The sequence below is a fragment of the Anthonomus grandis genome, chromosome 5, assembly GCF_022605725.1.
Source record: "Anthonomus grandis grandis chromosome 5, icAntGran1.3, whole genome shotgun sequence".
Taxonomy (NCBI): domain Eukaryota; kingdom Metazoa; phylum Arthropoda; class Insecta; order Coleoptera; family Curculionidae; genus Anthonomus; species Anthonomus grandis.
In genome coordinates this window covers 30,541,006-30,553,340 of record NC_065550.1, presented here as the reverse complement: position 1 = coordinate 30,553,340, position 12,335 = coordinate 30,541,006, and the positions used below count along the sequence as shown (strand labels likewise).

Genomic DNA, 12,335 nt, shown 5'->3' with positions numbered 1-12,335 from the left:
CTGATATGTCTAAGAATATACAATTAGTGCCATTAAAGGTTTAAAAAATCATTCCATTCCTTCCAAGTTCCAAGGCCACAAAAGAGAATTGAGTGCGTTTTTTAATTCTTCTCTTTACCACGGGTACGTCCTATACTTTTTTATTTCGTCCAGGAACTGTGTCCTGCTTCAGTTTGTACTAGTGCTGCAGCGGGTTTTCGATTTGTGTTGTAATATCTTCACATGTTAACATGAGGCTCACCTGTTTCGTACTGACGTTACCTCTTCAGACTGCCACTGGTTTTACGAATGACCGATTTCTTGCAACTCTAACCTCTCAAAATTCTGGACGAACTTCACTAATTAAATATGGTCGCCACATACGTACGATTCCTCTCGTGTCTTTCACCAACTCTGGATTATGAGGAGTCTTCGCTCTCAGCTCCTAGTTCCGGTTGCAGCAACGACTTTATTTCGTACAATACTGGGTGTTACAGAATATGATGCTGATCCTTCAGGGTGTTAATCATAAGGTGATTTTAAGAAGAAAAGTTCAAATAACGGTATGTCCTTAACTTCTCAACTTTTGAGCTACAGAGTGTTAAAAACACTACGTTGTGGTGGCCACTTTCAACAGCTAATCTTAACTCTTCATTTTTGTTTAATGGTCAAATAGTGTATGTACATATGTTTATAAAATAACTATTTTTTTTTACTAATAAATTGACCATGCATAAAAATGTGTTTTTTTCCGCGGTAATAGCATTTCGGACGAAAAAAAGTCAAGAAATCAAATTTGGCCTAAAATAAATGGGGATTATAAAAATACTTTTTATTTTACGGACAAGCAGTGGCGTACATAACATTTTTAAAAAAAATTGCTGTTGAAACTCAAAGGGTGTGTGCTAAATTTTATAAACATATCTAGGAAATTATTGAAGTTCTGATGAAGAAACCATTTTTTTTAAAGATTTTAACACCCTATAGTTCAAAAGTTAAAGGGTTTAGGACATCTTAAACTCACTTAAGGATTAACACCCTTATGGATCAGCATCTTATTCTGTAACTTCCTGTATACATAATGCGCAGCTAAATAATTCAGGTCGGAGTGGGAATAGAGGACGTCTAATACCTACCTAATTTTTAATTGGCAAATCTATTTATTTTTTTAAGTGGACCTGTGATAGTGACGAAGTCAAAATGGCGGACGGGCGCCATCTTGTAAACAAAATTAAATTAACGTTACACCATTTTAAAGAATGAGACGTCGAAATGATTTAATTAACTAATTTGTTTTTCAAAATTTGGGCGTGGCACGCAGACAAAAACAAAGATCTTTTGACCTTAAAGAGATAGGTCTCTAAATTACAAGCATCTCTTGCCACCTCCTCTTTAAATGCTTTGGAACATGACGATTTCAGTCGAACTGTCTTATTTATATTTTTTGACGTATTAATCTACTTCAAATGTATGACAGATAAGTTTGTGACCTCCGTTAATTGAAAAATCTCATTTAATATGATCTTCCTGATTGGTTAATTGAAGACGTCTGAGGCAGATCTTTTGACGTTAAAATTACAGTTTCAGAATAACGTCATCTTGGAATATACAACTGAATTGAGGTTACATCATTTAAAAGATGAAGCACTTCACACTGGATTATTCTCTACAACCCTAACTGGTTTGGTTTAAATCTCAAGCAAACCCAAATTTTCAAACTAAAATTGCGTATTATAGAAGCCAATATAATGAGCATTGGGTAGGGCAGGGCTGCCAATATTTCAAAATAAACCAACTCTATAATATTGCTCGTGGGAAGACTTATGGTTATTAGCTCCCCGTGGCAACACAACATGCTTATTTCCTATATACAGTCTGTCTTTTTTTCTAAAAAGTTCAAATCCCATCAAAACATTTCGCCCGATTGTTCGTCGCGTCTACTAGAGGACAGTCGGCACTCTTGCTTATTAAACTTTTATGTCGCAGCTGGTCTACAGGAGGTGATCATCTACAGTTCGCCGGACGACAAGAAGAAGAACCGTGGATTTTGCTTTTTGGAGTACGAGTCGCACAAGGCAGCGTCGTTGGCGAAGAGGAGACTGGGAACAGGAAGGATAAAGGTAAGTTTTAATTTTGGAACGCAAATATTGCATAGTAACTCGAAGCAATAGTCCGTTTTTTTTTCAAAGAGACCGGCTTAAATTAAACTCCAAGTCATAGGACTTCAAATATATTGAATATAAGGTTAAAGGAGTATAAAGCGAAATACGTGTAATGCTTTGATCATGACTATTGCATAGTAGTTGGAGTAAATCAATGCTAAATACATACATGATGTTTTTTAGGTGTGGGGATGCGATATTATAGTAGACTGGGCGGATCCCCAAGAAGAACCGGACGAGCAAACTATGTCCAAAGTAAAGGTGCTCTACGTGCGAAACTTGACGCAGGACATCACCGAGGATAAACTGAAGGAGTCGTTTGAGCATTTCGGCAAAGTGGAGAGGGTGAAGAAGATCAAGGATTACGCTTTTATTCATTTTGAAGATAGAGACAACGCAATTAAGGTGAGATGGGATGATGAAAGTCACGTTAAAAAAAATTATATTAAGATTTTCAATTTCAATTTTTAAATTTATTTTCAAATTAAGTCAGTTCTGCGGTTAGGTCGCACTAGATTTTGGTGGCCAATTATGAATTTTTATGTTAGAGTTATGCTCCTGAAATACTTTTTTTTAGTGCAGGTTTATGATTATTTTGAATCAACTTTTATAAACACGATTAATATTATCATCGTTTTTTTTTAGAAAAACGCCCGCACTTGAATGATAATACCTTTATCGTGTGACGTCATCATAGGGCGTTTACCACTAGCCTTGTAGTGCGGGCAAATTGAAGAATTTTTTTTAGTTAATTTTTTATTGCAATTTACTTATTTAATGCCTTCCGTATTCATTAATACGATTCTATTAATAATATCAATAGTGAACATATAAACCTCTCACACCAATATTATTTTCGTATTAAATTTTAAAACCCAGTGGGGTGGCATATTTTTGTAATTTATTAATTAAATAATTATTTGTTGATTTATTTATTTATTTATAAATTATTAAATAATAGTTTCCTTCGAAAGTATGGGAAAAGAAAAAAGTTAGGGATGGTTTCTTGTGGATGAATTAGTTCGGGGTAGTTTTGAAAATATTTTTAAAAGAGCATTGTCTTCCCTAAAAAACGCATTGTTAAATTTTTTGCATCTTTAAAAATGGCAAAGTTCTATGCTTTTGAAAGCATTTTGATATACAGGGTAGATAGGTACCATATGTCGGTAAATAATAATCGAAATGTGCAAAAAACTTGACTAATAAGAAATTATTGGAAATATTTGATAAGTTTCTAACTCGCCCCCTAGGGAGCTTAATTACTATGGTCAAGAGGTTTTTTTGAAAAATAACTTTATACAAAAAAATACTACATCGATAATATGTCTACTATTCTATACAACTATTCAAAGTATTTCCGCAAATACATTACTTGCTATATAATACGTAGTGTAATCTGTAATTTCTTTATTTATTTTTATCTTCAGGCAATGGAAGAATTAAACAATAAAGAAATGGGCGGTTCGCATATAGAAGTGTCCCTGGCGAAACCCCCGTCTGACAAAAAGAAGAAGGAGGAAATTTTGCGGGCGCGAGAGAGAAGGATGATGCAGATGATGCAAGTTAGAGGAGGGTAAGTCGCGTTTTAGCTCAATTCTTTTTAAAATTAAACGTTGGCTTTAGAAGTACTAATGGGGTTACTTTTTTGTTTGTAGCTTTCAGGAAAGGTGAGATAAATTACAGTTTTTTATAATGTCAATATATACGGAGTGAAAGTTAAAATAGTTTACAATTGTACATGCTGTTCCAAATTCGAGAGTGAATTCTATTGAAAAAAATTCATGCAAAGCTCTCTTAAAATATCTTATACAGGGTCCCGATTTAAAGTTAGTTCTAATCTGTAGTTCCCTAACGCGTTATAGGATAACACTTGTGTTGCTAGCTTAGCAGTATAGACTATGGTAATATAAAATTTCTTCAAACAGTTAGCAAATAGTTATGTTATCTTGTACTTGTACTTAAGAACAAGATTTTGTGTCTACTGAAGACTGACAACAGTAAAAAGTCGATAAGAATCAAAGCACTTGAGGGTTGACAAATTTTTTATAGCTTCTATATTAAGCAACATTATAGGACTTTAATATCGTATAAAGCCCGGATGAGAACAGAATTATTCTATAACGTTTATTTATTAAATGTTCGTTGTTCAGACATCGCCGCCAATATTGGAAAGAATTTGTACAAACATAAAAATATCCAATAAAATCACGTTGTTATAATAAATAATAATTTTTTTGTCGCTTTTTGTGTGTTTTTTATACATTGCATTTTTTTTTGTTTCAATTAAGAATTCCAAAATTAAAAACCATTTTTTTTATTTTGTAATTTTAAATAATGATAATAAATGTATGCGCTTAAGTAAGGCGCTTCATTTTTTTGCCAAAAATATACACATATTTTCTCAGAAAAATTGGCTGTTTTGAATTATAAATTCACGATAATGATTAATCTTAAACTACATTTTTTTATGTTTGTGATAGAAAACAACGCCTAATAAAATATTGTTGCGATAATTATATGCTGAATTTCAGCAATAAAAAACAAAATTATTGCATCAGCAATTCTGACTGCAATTATAAGATACCTATAAAATATTTTCTAAATGTATTGTAAAGGGTGTCCCAATAGGAACGCACGTTTTGAATTGCGCAGCATTGTTTTTTTATTGCAGTATGTCAAAAAAAAAACTGAAAAGAATAATGTAAACAGTTTGCGATTAGTAGCCATGGAACGATATACGGTCGAACAATGAATTATTATTGTTAAAATACACTACAAATATGGAGAATGTTTTGCGGAAACAGTTCGTAAATTGCGGCGCATTTTTGGTCGACACGATGCACCAAATCACACGACCGTCCAAAGACTAATTGATAAATTTGAACAAAATGGTTCTGTCGTGGATGTAAAAACACCAGTGCGTTACCGTACTAGCCGTTCTGTTAAAAATATTACCGCAGTGCGTGAAAGTGTTGGCGAGATTCCGGGAACGTCTATCCGTCATCGTGCACAGCAGTTGCACATTTCGAAGAGCACTACCCACCGAATTCTAACAAAAGATCTTCATTTAAATGCCTTTAAGATTCAATTGACCCAAGAATTAAAGCCAGTGGACCATGCGACGCGCCGTACATTTTCTTCTTGGGTATTGCAAAAACAACAAATGGATGTCGATTTTTCGAAAAAAAATTTGTTTACCGATGAGGCACACTTTCACCTTAAAGGCTTTGTTAATAAACAAAATTGCCGAATTTGGGGCGAAGAAAATCCTAGAGTCATTCATGAGAAGAAAATGCATCTATCAAGAGTCACTGTTTGGTGCGGACTTTGGACAGGTGGAGTAATTGGACCGTACTTCTTCGACGACGAGGCTGAAAATGCAGTTACCGTGAACAGCGAACGCTATCGTAATATGCTCATTGAGTTTTTATGGCCTCAATTGGATGGTATGGATACGGGCGGTATGTGGTACCAACAGGATGGTGCGACATGTCACACTACACGTGAAGCAATTCAATTGTTGCAAAGAAAGTTTCCCGGTCGTGTCATTTCACGGAATGGAGACCAGAACTGGCCCGCAAGATCATGCGATTTAACGCCTTGTGACTTTTTTCTTTGGGGTTTTTTTAAAAATCCCTCGTATACGCTAATAACCCAACAACAATTCCACAGTTGAAAAACGAAATTAGACGTATTATTAGCGAAATTGGGTCGCAATTATGTGAAAATGTAATTGAAAATTTCTCAAAACGAATAAGAGTCTGTCACGAAAGTCGAGGCGGCCATTTGCCAGATATTATTTTTCACCTTTAATTGCAGTGTATTAGCTTTACATTAAAATATAAATAACACTCAGTTTAAAATAAATTATGACTTTTATTTACCAATTAAAACGTGCCCTCTTATTGGGACACCCTTTATAAGGAATCCTAAGAACATACTTATAGGACCTTTTTATAATTAACAGATTAGTAGTCAAATACCGGTTGTGTAATGTACTAAAGAATCGCCTAAAGTGACTGAACTGTTGCATAAACTGGGGCCCTTTTTGGTTGTAAAGACATTGTGTAATGGGAATTTATAAAAAGGACTAAAAAATTAATAATCATATTTAAATCACTGTGTTTCTCTAATAATTATAAAGCCACATTATAAGATTTTCACGTTTCTATAAGATATGCTGTATAATTGCTCTAACAACCTTTATAAAACTAGTTCTGATAGTTGGGTTAATATTATTATTAAGTCTTTACTACTTTGCAAAAGTACGAATAGAACTTTGTTTCAGACAAAATAATAACCAATTTTTTAATTTTTGGCAATATTTCCGATGTTTTATCTAATTTATAATGATAGAATATTAAACAACATTGACGATCTAATTTTTCAAGAACTATGCAGTTGTCGCATTTTCGCTAACTAGATATTTAACAAATAAGTTTCCCTTAATAAATTTTTCACGTGGTTTTTCCAGGATGATGCCGGGTACGATGCCATTAAGGGGTCCTCCGGGCACGGGTCCTAGGTCCGGTGGTCCGGGCATGCGCGGTCCCATGGGTCGGGGAGACTACGGTAAGTCCCAATCACCAAGGAACAACGACCGACTTACCTTACTAACACTTTTGTGCCCCTTAACCGATCGAACGATCAACGTAATGTTTTTTTATTTTTCAGTGTATAACGTTCACGCTAACTTAGTCAATTTAGTCATACATGTCTTATTTATGACAATTTTAATCCTTTGTTATCAAATTGACTAGGTTAGTAAGTATATATTGTTGGTTTTTCTTTTACGTGCACAAGTGTCATACATATTAATCTTTCTACTGCTTAATGCAACAGAGGGTGAGCCAAAATCATTTTGTCGATCGATAAAAAAAATTACTCCCCCTGCTTGTACTAATTTTAATATTAACAAAAATGCCATATTTGGTTGTTTGGTTTTAAAGCGTAATTTCTATGAAAAAAATCTTTTGTTTGACTTGAACGGGTTTTCTAAGCGGGATTAAAAAAAAAAAACTAAAACTGGTGCCGTGAGAATTCACTATTAAGGGTGCGAATATGTCGAGCGAATTAACAAAAAAATGAACCTGTTTGGGTATCGAGGGGTGTTTTTTTCTGGGATATATGAAATTATTGTTGGATTATAAAGAAGGGAACAATTCCAAAAAAAAAAAAAATGAATACAGGGCTGTTTATTTAATTAAGTGCCGTGCCAATAATACAGGGTGTAAATCCTTGGGGTAATTTTAAGGAGAAACGCTTACATCCTAAATCTCTTTAGTTTTTAAGCTACTGGACGTTAAAATTTTAAGAATAAAGTGAGTTATCATCATTTTTGTATGTATTTTGGACAGATAATTTTTGAAGAAAAAAGAGTACGCTACTGGTTTTTGTAAACAACCATAACAATTTTTAAAATTTTTATTTATTTTGGAACAAATTTGGTTTTAGGCTTATTTTCGTACAAAGTACCGTTTTTGCGTAACAAAATATTTTCTCCTCATTTCATTGTAACTGTTTTTTGGTTTTTTGTTGAAATGTAGTAGGCACCATAGCACACGTTTTTTTGGGGCCAAATTAATTTTTTTTACTTTTTCCACTGATCTTCAGATATTTGGACGCCTCTGATTTTTTTCAAGTTTGCCATTTATTAAATCAGTCAAAATCTTAAACTTTAAGCGACATGACAAGGGAAAACAAATAACAAAAGAATCCAATTTATTTACAGTAGTTGTTGGCAAGTGTCCTCCACCCCCATGTATGCAAGCAGCTACTATTCTTCTCATATGGTGATGATGACTGACTCACTTTTTCAAAGATTCCTGGAGTGTTTCTTATGGTTTGGCGGCACACGATTATACGATTCGTAACTCTTTTACGGTTTGAATGGCACTGCATGCACTAAGTTGGTCAGATGCATCCAGAAAAAATAGTCTAACTCTAAACTGTTAAGGTCGGGTGATCTACCCGGCGGTCACTGCAATCCTCCACGACCTATTCACTGATTTTGATAGGTGTGATTTAAAATCATGTAGAGGGGAACCAATGTACATTAGCCACATCTGATTTCTTAATAAAAAAGGAAGTTCTTTAAGCATTGGCGGCAAATTTTCTTCAAGAAAGTGTCAATATGATCGTGCATCAAGCAAGTCTCTTGAGAGAACTGTCTTGATGATTTAACAATTGCTTTGCAAGAGTTTTGAGTTTTCATTGAAATGTCTTATTAAGTTTCAGAAAAATTAGGTTGATCAGTAAAAAGAATGTTGCTGTGAATTAAAGGATTTTTCCAGCTGCTTTTAAGGAAACCACTCACAGAAATTAATGCACAATTTCGAGTTAATAATGTCTGGACTGGTCTTTGAATGGGATATGGGTATAATAAATTTACGTTAAAAGTAAAACATTAAATATTGTCGCGATTTTCCTGGTGCTAGTTTCGGGATTCTCCCCATTTTCGTGTAAAGTTCCTTTTTTACGTTCTAGTATTCATACTTTTTGAAGGACTCCTTTAGCATTGTGGTCTACTTTTAGTAGAAAAAAGGATTTCTGTACCAAAAAAAAGTGTTTCCACTTATAGTGGGTGCCAACTAAATTTCAACAAAATATTAACAATATTCTAAATGTACTAAAGAATTTTATTTTTTTTTAACACGAAAACAGTGCGTTGTATGAAAGTAAGTCTTAAGAACCAAATTTACTCCAAAATAAATAAGCATCTCAAAAGTAGTTTTGGTTTTTAAAAAAATCAGTGGCGTACAATTTTTTCTTCAAAAATTGTCATTTCAAACAGAAAATAAAAAAAATCTTTTACATCAAAAAAGTCTCTATAATTCAAATTCAAAATACTTTATTTGCCTGTAAAAAGAAAAACAACTCTAACTAAAAAACTGATTGCAAGAAGAATCACATAGTTTTCTTAGACAAAAAGGATGGTATCGCGTTTTTTAAAACAGTTGACACCTGTCATTAAGTATGCCAGCTGTGATACAACCCTACTAATACTACTACAACTAATACTTAACCTTTAATAAACTTAGAAACTTAACAGAACGAAAGGCTTAAAAAATATCTGGTAAAAATGATGAAAAGAAATTTTGTTGCTCAAAAATTCAGGGATTTAGGACATATGTTAATACAAACTTTTTTCCTTAAAACCATTGAAAAAATTCACACCCTGTATTATCGGCATTCAATTAATTAACCCTCTTCTATATATAGGGTGTCTTGACTATTATTATTATTTATTATTAATCGTTTTTCGTCCAGGTCCAATGTTTACGCAATGACAAAGTGACAGATATGAACTTGACAGTCGAATACCAAGTGACCTGTCAAAAATTGACAAAATGCCATTAATTCCGGTCAAACAGGAAATCCGTTTAATAAGCGGCTTTTTTCTTAAGATTGTCTGATATAACAGGTTCTTTTTTTTATTTCCAATTTGTTCTTTGAAATATTGAATTTCACGATTTTATTTATTTCAATATAATTTACCCATGCAATTTCTTACTTTTCTGATTTAAACGAAATTAACTTTACCTATTTTTTTCTATGGAATTTTTCTTAAAATCTCCATTTCGAGGAGAACATGACGTTTACTTGACAAGTGGCTAAGGTCATCAGAAATAGATGTGAACTGTCACTTGCCTAGTAAATGTCAACTAGTCATGAAAAGGGTAAAAAAATACGAAATCGTATTTACTTCAGGTTGTACCGAAAATCTGCTAAAACAATGGTTGTTTTAATTTCAGTTTTAACACTGTTTGATGTAACTGGCACCAATTTTTTGGTTTTTTGTTTTAAATTTTGAATTTTGGTCCTATCCTCAATAAAAGAATAATTAAGAAGTTTGTCATAAATTCCATAAAAACTAAGTACTTTAGTGCTTATTTTTTATGGAACCTGCATATTTGTTTAAATTTTCATGACTTGACAAGTGACACTAAAAGTTGATGATCTAGGTGTCACTTGTCAAATGAATGTCGTATGTCATTAAAAAGAGTAAAGAATAAGAAAACTGCATTGGTTTCGATTTAAATCGAAAATCCGTTGTAAACCCCGTCTTTCTTTTATATTTTAACACTGCTTAAAACACGTTTTAACACCAAAACAACCGATTTTTAACATTGATCTATATTGAATAATACTGATAATTTCCAGTGCCGGGGCACCGCAAATGGCGAGAGGGCAATTGAGTAATTTTGAGCATACCCGTATCTTATTTAATATATTGCACGCAATCCGATCCTGTTGATTTCAATTATTTTATTAAAAAAAAATTAACACGCATGGGTTGTCCTTAGATAGAGTTTTCCCCCAGTCCTCCCCCTATCCAAAAACATTTTTTAAACGGCTTGCAGTAATTTTTTAGGGTAAACAATTTTTTTTCCAGTTTTAAAGGTAAGTGGGTAAGCACCATTAATTAGTTTAAATTAGGGTAGATTTTTTTTTGTTAAATGTAAAAACTGATTTTGCCAGAAAACGAGCAACCGTAGTAGAGGTTTTTTTTTAGTATCTAATTTATTTGGCCATATCGACCTTTTTTTAGTTTACTTTTCCCGGCATGCAATTGGTTTTTGAAAATGTTTGTTTTTTAGATGATTTTAGGCCCGACGTGACAAAATTGTTGGTTCAGATGGCTAAGGGGGCGTGTTTGTTGGCCGCTTTTCCGTATTATATTCGACAGTTGGGGTTTTAATGTGGTTTTAAATGAATTCGTAAGGATTTCATTAAAAAAGTTTAGCTGCAACTTGCTATCTAAACATTTGATTTTCCATTGAGGAATAAGAACATTTTATATTGATGAAATTGTCTAAAAAATGGACAAAAATTCTTTTGGATTCTGTACCAGAAAACTCTGCACTCTTTGTTTATGTAATCGAAATTTAATTCATAATTTTATCCTTAAGGGTTCTTAAGATATTTGGGTTTTAATAGAAAAAGGTTGGTTAAAGACCAAACTTTCCTTGGGTCGTCGCACAGTGAATTCAGTAATAATTTAGTGGAAAGATTCACTCTGAAGGGGCTTACTTCCCAAGTAAGACCTTTATACCACTCTTTCTTTAGCTTAACGCAATTTATTTCATGATTTTATTTTTAAGTGTTTTTGAGTTTTAATCGAAGTTGGTTGGTGAAAGCACCACGAGCTCGCAAAGGTCCAAAAACTGACTTTCTTACCGTTTATCCATCCTGAAGTATAATCCACACTCTGACCAATTGCTTCTTTATGCTTAATTAACCCTTTGAGGACGGAATTAATTAAATTACGAAGAAAACAGTTACTACCAAAAAATATTTATTTAAATGGGTATTTGAACATAAAATAGTATAAAAAAATAAGTGTCTATTTTTGAATAAAAAAATAAACGGCGGTTATCTGGACTAACCACTAGTCACTCACTATGGTTTGTGGAAATCGTAAAAACAGTTTCTTACATCTTTCAGGCATAATCCGACGTTACATGTTGAGCACTTCCATACGGTTCGATGTGGTTCCTTGCGGCTACTGCATTGGGCACATCTAAGAGAAGTAGTGTGAATGGGCATATGAGCATTTTTATCGTATTTTACTTCTTGAGGTACAAGAGGTTTGAATTTATTTGGGGGTTTCTCTGCACTTTTCCGACCACGTTTCGCTTGTTCTGGATTTGAACCAACTAAGCCACTCACTACAGAAAGCCGAAATTGTTTCAATGGTTAGTAGTATGTTAGTAGTATACTGTAGCATCCACAAAGTACCAAAAAATTCGGTGCCACCATTTTCGTGACTTCCTATCTTTTTTATACAGTGACTTTAACATGTCAAACTTGTCGACGTACCCCATGTGCCGGTTATAATCGTTAACAAGTGATGGGCATTCTACATCATTCTACATCTTGTTGGCAGGATCGTGAAAATTTGAAATAAAAAGAACGCTTTTTCTATCCATCCACTTCAAGGCTACAATTCCTCCTGTAGATACCCGATAGTCCGATTCTCCTCTTTTCAAATGCTTATCGTCACGCAAGTCGTTTGGCATATTTTTTCTATTTTTTCTGGCGGTTCCACATGCATAAATGCCTTCCAACAGTACACTGTTTTGCAGTTCAACCAAGTTAAAAAAATTATCAAAGTACAATTTATGCTTCTTACCAACTAATTCTCTAGATAAGTCCTTTATAACCCTGGCACTTAAGGCTTTTTCAGTAAGA

The 12,335-nt window shown here is 33.5% G+C and overlaps 1 protein-coding gene across 11 annotated transcripts in view; it reads left to right on the top strand.

Annotated features, from left to right (window-relative positions):
* The window catches only part of LOC126736731 (heterogeneous nuclear ribonucleoprotein R), a 155,381-nt gene that overhangs the window by 127,330 nt on the left and 15,716 nt on the right, over positions 1–12,335 (top strand). For all 11 annotated transcript variants that reach the window (XM_050441245.1, XM_050441251.1, XM_050441252.1 and 8 more), the window contains 4 exons: positions 1,966–2,099; positions 2,325–2,546; positions 3,569–3,714; positions 6,616–6,713. In XM_050441245.1, coding sequence (XP_050297202.1) covers positions 1,966–2,099; positions 2,325–2,546; positions 3,569–3,714; positions 6,616–6,713 — 600 coding nt within the window. The remainder of the gene's footprint in view (positions 1–1,965; positions 2,100–2,324; positions 2,547–3,568; positions 3,715–6,615; positions 6,714–12,335) is intronic.